Consider the following 21,020-nt stretch of genomic DNA (forward strand, 5'->3'; position numbering starts at 1 on the left):
ATCTTGCACTGGGAGAGGGTGAATAAGGTTTTTAGGAACTGCTCCGCGCGACTGCTCAAGTTCTTCACCACTGCTCGTCTTCCTGGTCGCTTGGGTGCTGCCTACCCTCATCGTCAACAATTTTGGCGCGTCGTCAGGAGGATCGATCGTGCCATCAACACGGTGCAACTAGCATCTTCAGCAACCTTCACCACGCAGGACAAATACGTAAAAATCATATTTTTCGTACTTTATTTTCTGCAGTTCCTAATTTTGAGTATAGTAGATCTAGTCATATGTAGTGATTTCGTACACATGTCTATATTATGCTCTGATGATATGATCATATCAGTTGCTCAATTTCTGCTTATGAATTATTTATGGATTAAATTAAACCTAAAAATGCCTTATATTTCATCAGAAACCACAGGGTCTTGATGGTGTCTGACTTTTCTTCTGAAACTTTGGTGGGGTGGAAAGCCATATCTATTATCTGTCGCAATGCCTGCTTAAGCTTGGCCATAAGGTCCATTTTTTCCTCCTGAATTATCTAGTTCTCTATTCTGCTTATGAATGCATTTGGGATATCAGATAAGCTAATTAATATGCTATTGCTTTTGATTCTGCCACATCCCTGCTTTAGGGATGTCTATAAACTAATGGATTTACTTTTTGTTGTGCCACTTTCATCAGTCTACTCTACATCTCCAGATTGGATTTTGAGGGTATTCTATGCTGAGTTGCTGCTCATGACATGCATCTTAGGAGATCTTACCCAATCCCTATTTGTTTAAATGATGGCAAGAACTATGTAAAACAATGTTAACTGAAACCTACTAATTTTGAGCAAAGTATGAAAGAAATTTATATTTGATTGCCTAGGAAACCGATCTGGAGTAAGATATGTCACAAATGGTTTAAAGGTTTATTATGTACCGTGGAAGCCATTTCTGATGCAGAATACGCTGCATACATTGTTCTTGACGTCCAATTGTAAGGACCATTATTATTCGTGAGAAGATTTCTGTTGTGCATGGACATCAGGTTTTTTCAACACTTCGCCATGAAGCATTGATGCATGCTAGGACGATGGGGTACAAAGTTGTCTTCACTGATCACTCACTTTATTGTTTTGCTGATGCTGGAAGCATTCACATGTATAAGGTGCTGCAGTTTACTCTTGCAGATATTGATCAGGCAATATGTGTCTCTCATACAAGCAAAGAGAACAGTCTTGAGGTCTGGGATATCTCCGGAGAAGGTTGTGATGGTTCCTAATGCAGTTGATACTGCAATGTTTACTCCCCCCTCACAAGCGCCTAAGTTGTGATGAAATAGTTATTGTTGTGATCAGTAGACTAGTATATCGAAAAGGTGCAGACCTTCTTGTGGAAGTCATTCCAGAAGTTTGTCGTCTGTTCCCAAAGGTGAGTTGGAGCTAAATCACTCTTTGGGTCAAAATAACAGTGGTGCATTCTGTATGTACTAAGGGAGAAGCATTTGGTATGCAGCATATAAACGTAGACTGTCTTGATCACTATAATATTTTGAATTCTTGTGCCATAAAACAAAGAGTATGACAGTACAGCTTCATTGGACTCTAGAGTCTCGTTGTTGTCATCTAGTCATTTTTCATTATACTCTCTTGATGTATACACTGTTTTGGATTTAGTAAGGTGGTTGTAATTTTGTCAATGAACATCTCTATGGACTTGTCAGGTTCGCTTTATTGTTGGAGGTGATGGTCCAAAACGTGTGCGACTTGAAGAAATGAGGGAGAAGTTCTCCCCAGGATAGAGTTGAAATGTTAGGAGCTGTGCCTCATGCTCAAGTGCGATCAGTTCTTATATCGGGTCATATGTTTTTGAACAGGTAGTTTTTCTAAATTTTCATCATTTCCAGTTGAAAATCTGGGTTCTAGTTCCTATGGTGCATTTTTCCATCCTTTTCTCATATCTTGAACCATTTTGAATTTGGGATATCTTTTCTGCACTCTCAGACTCTCAGTAGAACTTTCACATTCTTATATCAAATTATTGAAGTGCTCCTGTGAACATGTGTTCCATAAAGCCGTAAACACAAATTAGAACTAGGATCTAGTGTGAAGCTTTGTTCACATACATTATGGGAAATTTCCTTATGAAGTTCTATGTATATTTTAGAGGGATCAGGGGTTAACAGAAGTACATATTTTTGTTCTTATCTGGAATCTTCTAACCTGTTCTTAATGATAACATAATGTTATAGAGAAACTAGGCCACGTGACAGATGTGTAGGGTGTGACCTTTTTATGGATAAACCACAATAACACTGAAACTTAGCCTTTGTTATTTTTAGTTCACTTACAGAGGCATTTTGCATCGCCATTTTAGAATCAGCGAGATGTGGACTGTTGACAGTAAGCACTAGAGTTGGAGGTGTCCCAGAGGTATGTGCTTTATGATCTTAAGTTTCTCTTTTACAGAAAACTTCAACCTTGGTTAGACGATTTTGGAGTTTCCTGGAAACCATATTTTCTTTTTCAGGTTCTTCCGGATGACATGATAGTACTTGCAGAACCAGCTCCAGAAGATATGGTAAGAGCTGTCAAGAAAGCTATCGACATGCTACCTGGCATAGATCCCCAAGTTATGCATCTTAGGGTGAGTCTCAACTCTCCGCACCATGCGTAAACTCAGCATTGGACCTTGTCCCTTGTTTGCATTTTGCATTAGCTTCTCTTTTAGTCAGAGATCAGTATGCACCTTCTTTGGTATTGATTCAATTGCTTCTAATGTGCATCCTAGATGAACAGAGATTGTTTATGATCGTGCAATGCAGTCCTCAACAACAAATTTGCTTGACCATCTTCCCCGGTGAGTATACTACTATACACAAGCTGTTAAGAACTCATCCTGTTTCTTCAATAGATTTTGCAATTGAAACAATGTATGTCAGATTTTTCCATTTTATTATTGACTACACCAAAATCTATTTTTATCATTATCTGCTTTTCAAGTGTTAAATCTACTTCTACGATGTGTGTGCCACATTATGTTTGGTTCTTGGTCAAACTGTGGGCAATATCGCCACATTTTTGTGCTGACACCAAAATTGAAATAAATTCATTCATGTGGTGCCTCTGTAATTGTGTAGATATATCACATGTGGAGCTTGGGCGGGGAAACTGTTTTGCCTGGTTATGGTAATCAATTACCTGCTATGGCGCCTTCTAGAATTCCTACAGGTAATTATGTATCCATGCTTTCTTCTCTTCTTTTTTTTTCCTTTTAAGATTTGATGGAATCCTTACAAGAGTTTCTCCCTCAGCTTGCAGAAGGTATTGAAGAAGTCCCGGATATAGGCCACTAAATGCTCATTTGGATTCGAGAGATGAGTTGTGTGAAGCTCATGAAAATTGATTTTAGATTTTTGCCAGTTCTGAAACGGCTGGGGTTGCAGTCATGGGTACAGGGTATACCTTTATGAGTTTACCCAACTCAGAAATTTCTTTCTCAGTTCCCTGTTCCTGTAGTGGTGACTGAAAGTGAATGGACCACCTCTCACTTGGGGAATTCCTTGTCATGTTGTTCTCTTGTCATTGCCGACTCCACTGTCTTTTTGCGTTGTAAGTGGATGATCCACGTCCTTATCAACGCACGAAGTATTCACTGGAACACGGTTACTAACTCTTTTGCCATCAGATGGCAGTATTTTTGCCACTTCTCAATATAGACAGCTATTGGTTCTTGGTGCGCACCAAAAGCATTGCAAAATCATTGCTATCGAGTGTTAAGTTTGGATCGCCGTAATATAATAATACACTGATAAGAAACATCAAACGATTATTCCTTTCTTTGCAAGGCCTTGTTGAGATCGCAGGAATTTTACCCTTTTCTTTGCAAGGTTCTGTTTGGAACGCATGGGTTTTACAGGGAACTTTATAATCCCTATGGAAATTCTGTGGAATTCTTTTCCGAGTTTTATGGTGCTCTGATGTTTTCGTAGTAAATCCAATCGGATCTACTCGAAGTGATCTGGCTTGTCCGATCTCATTATACGCGTCTATGTATTCTTCCTTTTGCGGTGTGTGGTCAGCAAACCTCGTGCTGTGAAATTCTCTCTCGGCCCCTCCCTGGTTCCCTTCCCCAGGAGAGAAGCGAACAAAGAACGGCCCTTGTTTCTCTGCTCCCCTCGTCACGCCTCCCAAGTCCCAAAGCGACCGCGAGGAGTCCAAGAAGTAAAAGCGCACAAGGCCGCGGGCCGGCAGCCGGCGGGCGTTTGGAGCCAGAGAGGGGCGAGGAGGAAGAGCAGAAGAAGGGGCGCTGGGATGGCTCGGCGGCCGGCGGCGTGGGAGCAGGGCGGCGACGAGTACGACTACCTCTTCAAGGTGGTGCTCATCGGGGACTCCGGCGTGGGCAAGTCCAACCTGCTTTCCCGCTTCACCCGCAACAGCTTCGCCCTCGACTCCAAGTCCACCATCGGCGTCGAGTTCGCCACCCGCACACTCCAGGTTTGTCCCACACCCTTCTCCCTCCATGGACTGCCTGCCGCTTCTTGCTTGCGTGCTGTTTCCTGGTGCTGCTTCCGTTAGGGACATGTCTTGTGTGTTGGAGTTTCCCGAATTCGAGCACCATCGTGCTTTATTACTTTTCAGGTTTCGCGGGGAGATTTCTGGCTCGGTGTCTTGTTTGACCAATTCTTGCAAACCCATGGAATGGAAGTTGAGTGTCAAATTCTGAAATATTCCCTTGGAATTTGGAGTTTGATGTAATTTCGCAGGAGCACGTGAATTGGATTATATTAGTTTTTGGGGTTCAGAAACTAGTAAGAAAAGTTGCGTTCCGTGCCCAAGATTGGGTGAACTTGTATACCATGGGAAATGCCCGAAGGTGTGTGGAAGCCAAAAATTTCTGCTCAAGGTTTTAACTGGGTGGAGGATAGACATTTTGACCACCTCGACTTGATATGCAGATTTTGTTTTATCATTTTAATATGTCAATGAATGCTCTAGGAACAATATTGACATGAAGATTATTGCAAAATAAGAAGATTGGCGTGAATTGTTTGTATTATAGGTTGATCAAGTAAATTGCCTCATTAGTTGCTCCTTGAAATAGTTAGATTTTTTTACAGCATTCTTCATTTGAGTTATTGTATCCTCACAACTGAAATCCAGATGGTACTGTAGGGAACTGGAACCTGAAATTGATTTCGTAATGCCACTTACTGTTGGACCAGACCATGCTATAGTTCTTGCCATAAATGAAACCAATGCTAGTTAGTGTGATGACTAGTGTTTTGTGCTATTTTTGTGGACTATGAAGAAGTGAGTCTCCTATTAATTATTGACTAATGTTTTTTAGGTGAATTGAACTACATGATGTGCAAAGTAAATGTTTTCTTCTTCTGCTGTATTTTGTTATTTAATAAAAGGAACTGGCACGACTGTACCGTGGCGTAAGGAGTATGGTGAATTATTTGTGGATTTATTGGGTTTATAGAGGTGAAGCATTTTTTTTCTTTGTGTGCACTAATTTAGAAGTTATGTACTACAGAGTCTTGTTAATTTATTCATGATGTCTTAGTCAACTAGTTTGATTTCATTTGGTGGTGGTAATGATAACCCATGTGGTGATACTGAGATTTCCATGGTGGCAGATTAACCATCGTTTGCTAGCACCTTGAGCTTTTCTGTTTTTTCTTTTCTTTCTTTTTTTTTTTTGCGGGCGGGGGGGGGGGGGGGGGGATGGGGGGGTTGTTCAAGTGCTTGGGAGCAGGTTATTTAAAAGCTGGTCGCCCATGTCACATCCATGCTGCAAATAAGTATGAAGGATAGGAAAGTTTACTGCAATATGAAGTACAGGTGCACATATGTGCCAGTGGCCTGGATCATAGGCAACTATCTTTGGTTGGCTCGCATGATATGCCCTTCCCATGTACTGCTGGGGCCTTGATGTGGATTTACTCATCCATCCTAAGAGCTATCATCACATAAAGTCAAGTTCAAAGGCCTCCATAAGCAAGATATATCACTAGCTGAAAGCTCAATGTCCTACTCCACACAATTGTCTACAGCCCCATCATATCTCATAGTCTTATGCAGTTAGAGTCAGCCTAATACACGGGTGCGTTCAATAACTGTTGCATCATCCCAATCCTATTAATAGAACAAAGGTGTGGGGGGCAAGGTGGGAGAACTTGGCAGTGTATCAGGCCAAGTTTAGGGATGATCTCGTGCTCACTTGGCACACACAGGCACAGTTGTGACAAATCCATTACCCTCCCATTTTGTTGAGTTTAGGGCTATTGAGATTGTCAATGACTTCAAAGGGGTGACTGGGACCTATTCCCTTGAGGCCATGGTAGTTGAAGGCCTGGATGAATGAGAAAATGAATGAAGTGATTACTGACTGACTGTACGCCCTCTGGTCATAATTACTTATTATTTTAGACTCATGCACATAGAACAAGCAGGATTTGCTACTTAGCTGGCTGACATAGTTGCCCTTAGTGATTACTCACCTATCTCTCTAATGCGACTATCAACAACCAATCAATAGGTGTATTTAGTGCAAAATGTTGCCTCAAAAACCCGCAACAACAATATCTGCAAACCAAAATCAACTTGTCAAAACAAACAACATCTGCTTTAGATCAGCGAGAGTATCTTCCACAACTGTGTCCATATATGCATAATGCCTTTGTTTATTATGTGTGCCTTGTGGATTAAATTCATTTGATATTTCATAGTAGTAAGGATACTTCAATGATCTGTTTCCTGTGAAACCTTGCTAGTGCACAGATAGATTTATAGGGCCCTGCTTGATTGCTTTACAAAGAAATGTACATATTCCCTTGAAGCGGTTCCTGAATCCCAGACCTCAGGATTTTTTCTTGTTATAGGCGACATAAAAAAGGCTTCTGTAAGTTATTATGATGCTTGAAGGGTGGGTACACTTGAAAGTTTTCATCGTTTTCTTATAATAGGAAGAAGTATTCAGATTGTTGAAACTTGGGAGCATAACTAGTTTATAATATATCGATACACTCAATAAACTTTTTCCAATTATGAAATAATTTACAGGCTAGAGTTAGTTGACTACCATTTGGCAGATGGTCATGATGAACAATAGTTCTGCTGCTTGGCTACTCCATTCGAATAAGCCTGCATCTTAGAAATTTTCAGAAACTCTTCTTAAGATTAATTATTCCAGTGGCGGATCCAGAGTCAAATTTTAGAGGGGGCTCAACTTCTTCTAACTCCTTCCTCTCCTCTTTTTTCCCTTGTTCCTCCTACTCTTATTCTCTTCTTCTTCCTCTTCCGTGCCCAAAAATTGTAGGGGGGGCTCCCCCCCCTCCCCCCGTTGAATCCGCCCCTGGTATATTCCACAAACTCGGAACTCAGAATGTATAGGAAGTAACCTTGTTAATTCCACCTTTTGCACAGAAGAATGGTTCCTTGTGTTATCGGATTATTAAATGAATTCAGTTCTGCAGCATGCGCTTTGCCTCTCTGTTATGCACGTAAACCTTGCCTTTTCTTAAAAAAAATTTGGAGAATATTTTTCCCCATCTGCTACAGCATGAGTAACTTGATTTTTGCAATTCAGGTGGAGGGGAAGACTATCAAAGCCCAAATATGGGACACAGCTGGGCAGGAGAGGTACCGAGCAATTACAAGTGCATACTACCGTGGAGCTGTAGGGGCATTGCTAGTCTATGATGTCACCAAGGTAATGACATTTGAGAATGTGAAGCGGTGGCTAAAGGAGCTTCGAGATCATGCTGACTCCAACATTGTTATCATGCTCATTGGCAACAAGATTGACCTCAGGCATCTCCGTTCTGTTGCGGTTGTGGATGCAGCAAGCTTTGCAGAGAGTGAAGGCCTGTTCTTTATCGAGACTTCTGCTCTTGACGCAACAAACGTCGAGAAGGCTTTTCAGACCGTGCTCGCTGAGATATACCGAATCATCAGCAAGAAGCCCTTGTCATCTGAGTCATCTGGAACAGGGTCTGGTAACATTAGAGAGGGACAATCCATTCAAGTGTCAGCCACAAATTCCAGCAGTTTCACATTGCGGTGCTGCTCATCTTAGATGATCATCTACACGGTAATTCTTGAGGTGTGCTCATATGTTCACTCAATGTAAGAAGAACAAATGTGGAGTTCGGACGCTGACTACTTGACCTGCATAGTTATGTTACACTGGTAGCTGCTGTCGGAGGATTTGTGTATTTTTCTAGCTGAGATGAAAACTCTGTACCGCGAGCGCGTTGCTCTTACACACTGGACAAGTTTTCATATAATTTGCAAATATATTTTTTGTTCGGTTGACTATTGTACTAGTACTGTTAGCCTAAACAAAAAATCAACCCCACTGCATACGCCTCACAATAGCCGTAGGTACATTAGGTGGCTTGCTCGTGCAATATAAATGTGTGGATGCTTCGTATATTGCACTGCGTTGATTGTTTGTATTATGGGTAGTGTCTGTCATTTACCTTTTCTCTCATGTAGTTTAAATTTTATAATGAAGGAATTGCTAAAATGTTACAGTTTTATTACTATATGGCCTTTGATTGGATGGTCACTGACTTTTGATTGGGCCTAGCCAGGCATGATTGATTGAGTACTTCTCAATCAGCCATTACTTTGTTCCTCTCAAAGAAAATATTTTTGTGCGCATACGCGAAGGCAGCAGCAATTGCACGTGCTTGGGTTCTAAGGCTTTGTTGCTGTACATGCCAAGTTAGCAGCAGTTTCATATATGTTTCAATTGCCCTTTTTGCCTTGACAGCTTAGTCTTTTGGATGAATTGTGTTGACCAAAAAGAAGATATCTTGCACAATAAAGTATGAGGCGAGTTTCTTCTACAGAGGAGACTAAAGCGAGAAGAAATAGAGAGGGAGAACTAAAGATATGTTGATAGTAAAAAAATTGGTCCTCTGGCCTGATAGCCATAAATCTGTATTTATAGTGTCATTTAGGGTGTGACTGTACAAGCATACCCTTACAGAGATAACGATACAACTATCACTATACCACAGAGACCTAGAGGCAGTCGAATCGCACAGCATGGGCCTAGGTGTGATATATTTACCTCTAATAAGAAGATATTATCTACTATAGCAATATAATGGTGTAAGTGGCCCTAAGGGTGTGGTCCTCGGCTGGTCGCTCATTGCAATGCTGTACTGTCCAAGGTGTTAGTCCATCTCGTACCTTACGATGGGATGTCAGAACAGCCTCTACTTGCATCGGTATTAAATGACATTCACTTTCCTATAGGTGGATAACAGCTGGTGGGCCCCTCAGGCTGATCTTTCCCCAAGACCTGATGACTCGCGCCCGTGCTTCGGGGAGCCTGCCCAAACTTCGAAGGATTGAGGCTCCGGAGAGTTCCAAAGCCCGAAGATCTGTAAGGCCTCTAGGGACCCGTTGTCCATAGGCGTAGGCTGGCGGGGCTAGGGCGTCAGGGTCCTTAATGATGACTCCCAATAGTATCCCCTCAGGAGGGCGACCAGTGGAGCGATCGGCCCCACGGTTTTTCGGAGCAGGGCCTTTGGCGGTTCTTGGCTTTGTAGCTGATAGCCTATGGTCCCATATATTGCTTGAATTGTTTTGGAAAGTCCAGTCCAATTTGTTTGAGCTGACTGTCCAACGACACCTGTGAGAGGGGGCACTAAATGCGACCTACGGTTCGTGACATGGTTACGCCTTGAAAAGTGGTAGTGGAGCACGTGGCGCCTCATCGTTGGAGGGTCATGGGGGAGGGGCGGTTTTGCTCCCCATGACCGTGGCCTCATGGGTGATAGGACTGGGCACATGTGCGTTTCCCTAGGAGGAAATAACCCCTCCCTTAGCTTTATAAGGAGAGGGTCCCGGCCAAGCGATAGCCTTGCTCTACACCTTTAGTCCAATCTGCATATGCTTCAGTCCGTTCGTTCTACCAGTTGTAGCACACCCGTATTCCACCACCATCTAGCACTTCTTGCTACCTCGTAGGGACCCTCATGGCTAGTTCTGGTGCTCAAGGAAGGGCCGACATGTCCTCGTCGGGTGGCGCCATTGAAGCGTGTAGGACGACGGTCATTCAGGTGGCGCTGATTCCTCCGGTGCTACCTAGGTAGCCACCGGGTGTGGATCTCCACCACACCAGCCGGAAGCATCCTCGGCAGACCACCGTGCTTGGGGAATCTATCGTCACCGAGGTCGAGCTCGACTGGATGGTCGTGGATGGGGAAGATCCCCTCTAGGTCTGCTGCCCAGGCCCCGTGGAGCAAAGTGGTTCTGGAGCCTCTATGCCACGAGACCATGATGTTTGAGGCATTTTTTGACACGGACCTTGGCCTTCTAGCCATGCTACTCCTTGAAGAAGTGCGTCGCTACTTCTACATGGAGCTTCCGCATCTGTCGACCAACGCCATTGCCTGCCTGGCCATCTTCGAGTGGGCCATGTGAGCTGACGGATGTGAAGGGAGAGCAGACCTTTTTGCCCTCATTCATGAAGCGAGCAGCCAACCGAAGATACGGACGGAGGATGAGGGGCAGGGAGGAGGCCCTAAACTTTGGTAGTGTAAACTTCCACCTATAGACTGAGTATAACGATGTGTTTCCGGCGAAGGTCATCAATAACCGGTGGTGCACCGGATGGCCAGAGCAGTGGTTCTATTAGGTCTGCCGCCCAGGCCCCGTGGAGCAAAGTGGTTCTGGAGCCTCTATGCCACGAGACCATGATGTTTGAGGCATTTTTTGACACGGACCTTGGCCTTCTAGCCATGCTACTCCTTGAAGAAGTGCGTCGCTACTTCTACATGGAGCTTCCGCATCTGTCGACCAACGCCATTGCCTGCCTGGCCATCTTCGAGTGGGCCATGTGAGCTGAGGGATGTAAAGGGAGAGCAGACCTTTTTGCCCTCATTCATGAAGCGAGCAGCCAACCGAAGATACGGACGGAGGATGAGGGGCAGGGAGGAGGCCCTAAACTTTGGTAGTGTAAACTTCCACCTATAGCCTGAGTATAACGATGTGTTTCCGGCGAAGGTCATCAATAACCGGTGGTGCACCGGATGGCCAGAGCAGTGGTTCTATTACAATGCTGGCTTCGGATCCCCCTCCGCTCTACCAACCGGGCCATTGATTACATTTAGACCCCGGTGGTGGACATCTTCGATGCACAGTTTGCTTCGAGGTTAGTGCTTCTGCAGAAGGTGGCCCGGAGGATGAGTATGCGTGATCTCACGGAGGAATTCATGATGTTGCGCGTCTAGCCCAGGCGGACTAGAATCACATATTCAAATAAGGAGGGGAGGATGAGCTGAACGGGTACTCTGGGCCTACCATTAGTTCTAGTGAGTCCTCTTTATTATTCAGTTTGGAGCCCGTAGATGTGAAACACCCTTTTCTTTCAAAGAATTGCCTCCTGACCAAAATTGCCGAGGAGTTTTTGGGACCACAAACTATTGCGGAGCGGAACCGAAGTATGGAGTTGGTCGGGAGCTAGGAGCGGTACAACCGCATCTGCATCCACCTCGGGTTGGTGGCTCCGGCGTGGCCTGGCCTAGCAGAGCCCTGTGTCACTAGGAAGCAAGGGTGCATACTTTCTGGCGTCGTAGCTTCCATAATTCCTACGAGCCCTCTCTGGGCTCGGCCCCTGCCTGCCTACAAAGGTTAGTAGGCCCTAACACTGGAAGACGTTGTGCTTCGCCCGGAGGCGTTAAAGGCTTTTGCCTCGGCCTCGTCTTTCCTTAGGAGTGGAGAGATTGAGTTGCTGATGGATCGGAGCCCTCCTGAGGAAGTGGAGGTGCGTCTGTAGGTGGCAGCCTAGCATGTAGCTATTTTAATCAAAGGTTCTAGGTCCTTGTTTTTGGGCACCTCACCTTACTTCTCCTATGTTGCACTTCGTAGTAATTGCTCTTAACAACAGCGCTAGGATGTGTGTGATGCCAGGCTCTCGTTGTGGCCCGTGACACCACCTGAGATGAAGTGGCAAGGCTTTGTCGTGCCTTGGAGGAGGCCGAGAATCGAGCGACGTCTGCAGAGGGTTGTCTGTAGGAAGAGGTGGCACGGAGGGAGCGTGAGGAGGGCCTCGGCAGGAAGAGATGGCACGGAGGGAGCGTGCGGAGGCAACGGCTCGGGAAGCCACCGAAGCCCACCGGGCAATGGAGGAGTCTGTCGCCTAGGCTATTGACGGTCGCCTGGCTGTAGAAGGTAACGCCAGGGACCTCAGGATTACGGTGGCCAGGGCAACGAAGGAGGTACTACGTGTGGAGCACCAAGGGCTCACCGAGCGCGCATTAGAGGTGGCCTGAACAACTCATAGTGCCCTGAGCCAACTTAGAGCTGAGGCTTCGCCCATACCCTCTGGCCTGGATGTGCTGGAATAGACGCTTCGCTGACTCCAGTCTGCCGTAGAGGTGACGGCAACCGCTACCATAGTCTATGAGAGGTCTAGTGCATGCGTAGCCTCGGTGCTCTAGCTAGCGTTGCTATATAAGCGGGGATACATCAACTCAAAACACTGGTGCAGCCGGTTCCAAACTCCATGGCTGAGGACTTTCAGCCCAAGGCGCCTCCAGTGGGGATTCATGAGGCCTTGGATATTTTGTTGTGGTGTATGGGCGAGGCATGGCCGAGCTTTGATGTCGCAGTTTATGGCAGCTCATGTGAAGCCGAGCACCAGAGGCACTCCCCGCTCGTGCTCCTCCGTGGGAGTTCAGGCTCCACTCCAGGATCTCCTGGATGCACCACCGCCATCCGGACATCCTTCTCGTCCAACCATCGCTCCGCAGGAACAACCTCCACGGGTGGATGTTGGTTCGCAAGCTCTGCTACCATAGGTGTAGCTTTGAGTAGGATGTTTTTTGGTTTTTCTTCTCTTTGTGAGGGGGCAAAAGTCTTAGTATGTTGACCATCTTCTCCCACTTCATGTATTTTGACTTCATTCACCAAGTGGAGCGATGTCTGCCCCTTGCCTATTTTGTGTTTTTTCAGAATGCTAGTGCCATGTGGCTAACTTGCATAGGATTTATGCCTATAGGTGTGGCGATCCGAGACCAGATGGGGCCTTACCTGCGCTCGGGATGTCGCCTCCAAAGAGGGGTCTAGTGCGTCCCAAGCGTTTGGGGCCACCTTACCTTTTTGGAGGCGGCAGTGGGGTCAATTCATTTTGCCCTGAGATTCCCAAGGGAATGTGGATTCGAAGGTGGCTGCCGATATCTTGGTTAAAGAAGAGCTGGAGGACTTCACCACTTCTGCTTCTACTCCTACCTCAGAGGTGTGTTTTTTTGAGAAGGACGATTGGTGGACAGCTTGGGAGGCTGCCATCCCATGCATTTCTTGGTGCCTTGTCCTTCCACAGGGTCCTAACAAGAGGGTGCCCTCGGTAACCCTTGATGCCGTTATGGCTAAAGTCAAGGCAGAGGATGCAGAGGCTGCAGTGGCAGTAGAGGCGCTATCAAAGGAAGAGCTGGATTTTTAGGCCTTTGACATGTACCCCTTCCAGGTGGAACCTTTCGCTCCCTGGGCTTGGGCGGATTCTATCTTGAGCGGAAGGTCTTTGCATGGGGGGTATCCACGTCGCCACTCCATGTGTCGTTATAGGAGTTGACCCTCCACATCTTGTGGCAATCTAACGCCCTCCACATCTTGTAATACCCTGAGGTGACATAATATGTTATCGCATTTTTTAGGACTGGATTCATGTATGGTATCTAGCCAAGCACAAAAGTTTGTATATGTCAAGTATGAATAAGCTTATGCCATGTTTGACTTCACTCTTTGCCTTTTAACCTTGGTCACACTGACGTTTTGATTTCTCGCCTTTCCCGGTCCCCTCGCATTCTACGGCCGTTAGCGGCCAGAGGGTGCAATTCTTTAGGGTTTGCTTAGTTGCGTTGGTTGTGAGCCGAGGTAAATTCTCATAGGTTGGAGGTTCAATGCGATACCGAAGGATCCATACCTCTGTGGCATGGAGGCTAGGCCTTCAAGATGCCACAGGGTCCATGCCTCTCCGGAACAGAGGCTAGGCCTTCAAGATTTTGGAGAGTCCATGCCTCTCTAGCATAGAGACTAGGCCTTCAAGATGCTGGAGGGTTTTGAGGAAGGACAAAGCTCTAGCTTGGTTTTTTGCATGTAGTGTTATGAGTGAATAGCTTAATTGCAGTAGATAATGTTCCTAGCTCATGAGGCTATTCTCATCATGCATCAACTTAAGGTTACTAGCAAGCCGTGTTAAGGTCAAAAGTGAACTGCAATGCTGAATTAGTGAGGTGAGCGAAAGGGCGTACCTTTATATGGATTCTACCCTTCCGGGAGGCCTGAGCCTGGGGGCCTCTGGATTTTCCTACGGCTGGTTGTCGAGAGGGGGTAGTACAGAGGACTCCTGCACATGGTACTTTGCGGAGGGTTTTTGCATTCCAACTGTGCTGCAGAGGGGTGCCTTCTGTATCTGCCAGACGGTAGGAGCCAGGCCTATTGGACTTGAGGACTAGGTATGAGCCTTCCCATTTGTTACACAGTTTTCCCGAAGCCAGGGCGCATCAAAGCACTTGGTCCCCGGGTTTGAAGTTTTGCAAAACAATTTTGGGATTGTACCAAACATTGGTTTCGGAGATGTAGTGGTCAAGATTTTGGACGTCACGGAGCCACGTGCCTTCATGGAGGTCAAGGGAGAGCTCTCTTTCTCCGACAGTCAGTGGTAGTTGTACCCGGAGCGAGCATCCCTTGATCTCAGTTGGAGTCATAGCTTCGTCATTGTATAGGAGGCGGAAGAGGGTGAGCCCTGTGGGTAGTGTGACCATCGTACAGAGAGACCATAAAACTTTTGGCAACTCTTCAACCCACATGCCTTTAGCCAGGTGTTGGAGCAAGAGTTCGTCTTGCCCCAGCAGGTATAATGAGAGTTTCTTCTAAGGAGGAGACTCAAGCATGGAGACAAAGTTTGAGAGGAAGGAACATAACAAATGTATTGGACCGGGATAGGGGGAGTATCACAGGAAAACTTTGTGATTGTGCTCCTCCGTACTGTGTTGAGCGTGCTCCTTGTGACCTCCTTCTCTCCCAGATGACCACGACCCCCTATTTATAGGGTGGTACGTAGCTTAGTGTACAAGTTATCACGATGTACAAATATCTAAGATCTAGCAAAATTACTGGGTCTTATCCTAGATAACTACTTTTTACCCTACATAGAAGATAAATATCTACCATGATTACTATTGTGGTGCTTACCCCCAGAGGGGTGAGTCAGTTTCCAATTGCGGCCCGACGCCGCTCTGCCGGGGGTGTCAGGATAAGCACCACTTGCACTGGCATTAATCGCCTATGACCTCATGTCAGGTCGGCTATGAGGGGGTGTCCTTTCTTTCCTGATATTATCTCTGGAGGCCGGCTACATCTTTAGGCTTCGGAAGGCCACATGGGCACCAGAGGGGTGGCCCGAAGGGGTTCGTAGCCTCTAAGGATAAGCCTCCTGCTGAGTACAGAGGCTGAAGGCTCTGGAGGGACTTGGTGTAGCTTCGAGTCTTCGGAAGGCCACGTACGTGCCGAAGAGGTGGCCCAAAGGGGTTCGCAACCTCCGGAGATATGGCCTCCTGCTGACTCCAGAGGCCGAAGGTTCTGGAGGGACTGGCTATAGCTTCGAGTCTTCGTAAGGTCACGTATGTGTCAGTGAGGTTGTTGTAGCTTCGAGTCTTCAGAAGGCCACGTACGTGCCAGAAACATGGCCCGAAGGAGTTCGCAGCCTGCAAGGGCCAGACCTCCCTCTGAGGGTCTAGAGACCGAAGGCTCTGGAGGGACCTTTGATAGAGATCGTCAACCATTATCCTTAGGCTGGTCTATTTTCCCCTAACAGTACCCCCTCATTCTCTGGCCTTGATGTTTGGAGGGGTGAGAGGATGTAGACGAAAACCAACTCCAGCTTGGGTTTGTAGCAAGAACACCTGAAGGCCATTCCCTGTCCCTAAGGAGTTTTTCAGTGGGAACTACGGGCATTGATGGTGAAGCTCAAGGGTGACAGTGCATTGGTGGTGGCGACACACTCTGGGGTTATGCTGAGGTCGGAGGTGCAGCTGGCGTTGAAGTCGAAGTCGAGACCAAAGATGTATTAGCAGAGGAGGCACACTCCAGAGCTTGTTGGAGTTAGTGTATGCAATATCTGGACCCTAGGCCGGAGGGGCGTCGGTGGAGGTGATGCACTCCGGGGTCCGTGCCGAGGCCTATTTATATTCTTTGGACTTTTTTGGTGATGTGTCTTCTCGCCATTTGAGTTTATCAGAGTGGGGAATTACGTGTGGGATCGGGAATCCCCACGTTTGCCAGTTTGAGGACTGTTAAATGTGATGTGTCACTGGTGTATTCTGATTGGATAATGCGTGAGTTCGTTTAGGGTCTTGTGCCCACGCCCTTGGCATGCGCCAAAAGGAGTCTAGGTCATTAACGTGATGGGATGTTCGTGCAAGAAAACGAGGCGTTACCGTGGGATGTTGCCATGTGTCGGTGGAGCGACCGGGATATGGCCACGGGCCCCCAGAGATTAATGAGGGATGCCATAGAGCGACGTCATGTTGGTTCTGCCTCACCTCTCGGACGTACGTGGCTACTTGCCACGGATATAAAGCTGGGGTCATCCAACTGGATTTACCACTGCCCCACGAGCGAGCACTCAACCTTGACTTTGAATATGGCATCGTCTTCCTCCTCATCCTCTTTGGAAATGTCAATGATCTCGATTGCTTCTACTAGGGCTGGGCTGTCTCGGCCACCAGCGGTGGCGCCAGTGGCCATCCTGCTTCCGTCCTTGTGGGGTGGACAGCCGCTTGTCGCTCCTGCCCAACCCCTGGTTCGAGAGACCACGCCTGTCGAGATCATCAATATTTTCGACGATGATGAGGAGATCAACTGGGATCTCCTGCGGAGGGAGAGTGATGAGGAGGAGCAGGCTTCGGTGTCAAGGGAGCGGGCTAGGAAGAAGCGGGAGGAGGCCCCGACGGTGGCTACTTCGGTTTCTTCTTTGTCTTTTGATAGCTCTAGGGTTGGCTACTGCATCAGCTTCCATGGCGGCAAGCCGCGGATAAAGTGCATATGCCGCTCCATGCGTGGCCCTTGCCTAGATCTGTAGGAGGCGAAGGTGGCCTTCGGCGGTGCTTTGTGGACATCCCTGTTTTCTCATTTGACTATGGCCCTACCACAGGCCATAGTTGCCTTTTGCCACCTTGTACTCTTTCTCCCCCTTGTTTGCCCTTTTGGGGTTTGTCTCCTCCGTAGCGGCTTTTGTACTGTTTGCTTCTTTGTATGTGTCCTTCGGATGCACAATTTGTTTAATAATATAATTTGGATCTTTGGGGGCAGTTGTATCTCTTTTTGGGCTGAAGTGTATGGGGATCCTTCGAGCAGGGGACCGCATGTCTATGTGCCTTTGTGCCTTCGAGCTGCTCTTCTTCGTTCGCTTCGTAGGAGATGGCTAGTTTTTCGGATCACCAAGGTACCAAGCCTTCGCATAGATCATAGCCGGTTCCATTCCTTCTCGGGGAGAGGTGGCCTCGGGAATTTGGTGGTGGTAGACACGTAGGGTAACTAAGGAGGACCGGGCGAAGCAGTGGCAACCTCGTCGTTCCCGTCATCGCGTACTCCTTAGGTTCAGCGTTGGTAGGGCCTTGTTGCAAATTTGTTCCATATTTCCGACCCAACAAAGTCCATCTGGAACCTTTGGGGTCAAGCTCCGGAGGTGGTCCTCGACCCTTCGGGTTCTGAGCCGCTGCCTGACTTTGAAGATGATCCGTTTAAAGTTTGGTGACAGCGTGTCAGACGAGAAGCTGAAGGCTAGACATGAGAGGTGGTCCTCAACCCCCTCGGCCCTTAGCTGCTGCTGGACTCCAAAGGTAATCCATCCGAAGCCTGGCAATAGTGCGTCGGAGGCAAAGCCAAAGACTAGACAGGAGAGGTGGTCATCGACCCCCTTGACCCTTAGCCACTACCCGGCTCTGGAGGTAATCTGCCTGGAGCCTAGTGACGGCGTGTCAGAGGAGAAGCCAAAGTCCAGACAGGGGAGGTGGTCCTCGATCCCCTCGGCCCTTAGCTGCTGCCTAGCTCCAAAGGTAATCCGCCCGAAGCTTGGTGACGACACGTCAGAGGTGAAGCCAAAGACTAGATGAGAGAGGTGGTCCTCGACCCCCTCGGCCCTTAGCTGTTGCTCAGCTCTAGAGGTAATCTGCCCGAAGCCTGGCGATGGCGTGTCAGAGGTGTTGCCGAAGACTAGACGGGAGAGGTGGTCCTCGACCCCCTTGGCCCTTAGCCGCTGCTCGGCTCCTGCAATAAATAGTTGAGGATTTCATACTATTTCCTGTGCCATGTAGAGTGGGCTTTTACTTAATATTAGCATGATCTTCATAAATGACATATGAATCGTGTCTTAGATGAGACTGCAGGGTAATGACTTTACCATTTACCATACGTGTTTGAGTCACACAGGCCATACCTCTTCCTGTGGGGAGGGGGATTTATATCCCTTTGGTCTGTTGGCTGTGCCTATCCGAGGCTAGTGGGTTTCGCACCCCTTCAGTATGGAGGCGCTTGCCTTCAAGATGCCAGGGGATTTTGTCTGATAGGTTTTTTAGAACCTCTCCATCTGGCGGAGGTTTTTGGAAGACATTCCCACTTGCGGGGTTTTTTGAAGATTCTCCGTCTTGCAGAGGTTTTGGGAGTCTCTCCGTTTTGGTGGAGGTTTTGCAAGACTCTCCATTGTTGCTGGAGGTTTTTGTAAGACACTCTTTCTCGCGGAGGTTTCCAGAAGTCTCTCCGTTTTTGCCGGAGGCTTTGTAAGACTCTCCGTTTTTGCTGGAGGCTTTGTAAGACTCTCCGGTTTTGCCAGACCCTTCGTAGGACTCTCCATTTTTGTCGAAGATTATAAGTTTCTCCATTTTTTTCGAGCTTTCGTAGGGCTCCCCATTTTTGTTGGGGGTTTTGTAGGATTCTCCATTTCTGCTGGAGGTTTCGTAGGTCTCTCCGTTTTTGTTGGAGGTTTTGTAGGACTCTCCATTATTGTCGGAGGTTTTGCAAGACTATATTTTTGTTGGAGGTTTTGTAGGACTCTCCGTTTTTGTCGAAGGTTTTGTATCCCCTTTGGCATGTATTAATGCCGAAGGCTCTGCACACTATTGCGGTATATGGGTTTTTGCATGGTTATGTACTAGTTAAGTCTTGTAGTCTGTTGATGGCAATAAGTAGTTAATTGCAGTGTAAGACATAGCTAGGTCAGATGACTATTCATAACTTATGTCAAATGAAGATGTAACTTATGTTCTACTGCTTACTGCTAAACAGGGACGTAATCTAGATTTACCATTTCTACCTAATGGCTATCTGTTGTAAAAACTTCTAGCAGTAAGGTTGGTGGCCTCCAACATATTTTGATCGTACTATACGAAAGATAGACCAGCTAGGTAAACTATTTATAGGTAATAGTGGGCGGACCTTTGCCAGAATAAGGCCTCTATTATGAGGCTTGAAGGCCTCAAAGCCTACGGCTAGGCCAGGAGAGGTGGTCCTCGACCCCCTCGACCCTTAGCCATTGCCCGACTCCATGGGTAACCCGTCCGGAGCCTGGCAACAGTGTATATCGGAGGTGGAGCCGAATTCTTAGTCGGGAGAGGGGGTCCTTGACCCCCTCGGCCATTAGCCCTTACCCGACTCTGGGGGTAACCCATTCGGAGCCTAGCGATAGTGTGTGTCGGAGGTGGAGCCGAAGGCTAGTCGAGAGAGGTGGTCCTCAACCCCTTCGGCCCTTAGCCGTTGCCCGACTCCGGAGGTAATCCGCCCGGAGCTTGGTGATGACGCGTGTCAGAGGTGGAGCCAAAGGGTAGTAGGGAGAGGTGGTCCTCGACCCCTTTGGCCTTTAGCTGTTGCCCAGCTCTAGAGGTAATCTGTCTGGAGCATAGCGATGGCGTTCTTCGACTTAGTCCGCGTCGCTGGTATATTGCACCATCGGTAGCGGAGTTGGTGGTGACAAAGCGGGGTCGAAGGACCAGGGATTTGGCTAGGAGTTTGCACCAAGCTTCTGATCTATGTGCCGTCCTTCGTTGGTTCCCTCTATGGCTAAGTATCCTGCTTGTCTTCCGAGGTACTCCTCTTGAAAGGTCGTGAGGGTTCAACAGTCGTTGGTGTTGTGGCTGTGCCCTAGTCTGTGCAGGATACACTTGTATACCTTCGGGGGTACCGGAGCTTATGGTTGACATATAGGTCACTGTCGGGGGCTGCGTGCCCCAGAGCTCGTGGTTTCCCCAGGGCCACCTTTCCTTTGGGGAGACCATCGAGGTCATCTGGTGAACCGGTTTTTAGAGCCAGAGAGGCTCCGACTATGCCTCCCTGAATGAGGTGGACTTGGGGTTCACTACATGCGGTTGGCGTCATGAGGGCTGCGTCGAGGGCGCTGGCGGGGTTTGTGCACTCTGGAGCATTGCGCCTCCACGGAACCTTCTTTCGTCACAGGGGCCTGAGGAGGATGCTGGGTGGACAGATTCTCCGGAGGTGTTGGCTCGCTCGGGGCATCCTAGGTGCTGTCGAAGGAGATACCTTGGGACCAAGTCCAGGCGGGAACATTCTAGAGTTCAACTGCCTAGAACCACCGGAAGGCGGCTTGCTTGGATGCGACCTCGGCCGCGACCTCTTCTGGTGTAGTGAGGTCTTCGCCATGCAGAGGATGGAAGGGCTCTGTGTCGTCTGGAGTTTCCGTACCAACCCAAGGTTCTGGGTCCGTCAAGGTCGGAGGAACGCCGTCCCATACGGCAGTAGTGTAGGAAGGTATACCTGGTGTGCATGGCTGAGATAGCCATGCATACGGTTGCATGGTCGCAATGGTTGATATGGCGGCTAGCGTGTTGGTGGTTTTTCTGGTGGATCCTTACCTCTCTTTGGCACTTCTGCGTTCGAAATCCCCATGGACGGTGCCACTGTTGGAGCAAGAGTTCCTCTTGCCCCATCAAGTACGGTGAGAGTTTCTTCTAAGGAGAAGACTCAATCTTGGAGATGAAGTTTTAGAGGAAGGAACACCACAAATGTA

The 21,020-nt window shown here is 47.6% G+C and overlaps 1 protein-coding gene and 1 pseudogene across 1 annotated transcript; both read left to right on the top strand.

Moving 5' to 3' along the window:
• Positions 1-436: 436 nt before the first annotated feature.
• On the top strand, positions 437-2,832 carry LOC133893630 (phosphatidylinositol N-acetylglucosaminyltransferase subunit A-like; annotated as a pseudogene).
• Positions 2,833-4,059: 1,227 nt separating this feature from the next.
• LOC133892653 (ras-related protein RABA2a-like) lies at positions 4,060-8,302 on the top strand. The gene is made up of 2 exons (XM_062333546.1): positions 4,060-4,471; positions 7,572-8,302. Exons 1-2 carry the CDS (start codon positions 4,289-4,291, stop codon positions 8,058-8,060), a joined length of 672 nt encoding a protein of 223 aa, XP_062189530.1. The 5' UTR covers positions 4,060-4,288; the 3' UTR covers positions 8,061-8,302.
• Positions 8,303-21,020: the final 12,718 nt, after the last annotated feature.

This window comes from Phragmites australis, chromosome 15, assembly GCF_958298935.1.
Source record: "Phragmites australis chromosome 15, lpPhrAust1.1, whole genome shotgun sequence".
NCBI lineage: Eukaryota > Viridiplantae > Streptophyta > Magnoliopsida > Poales > Poaceae > Phragmites > Phragmites australis.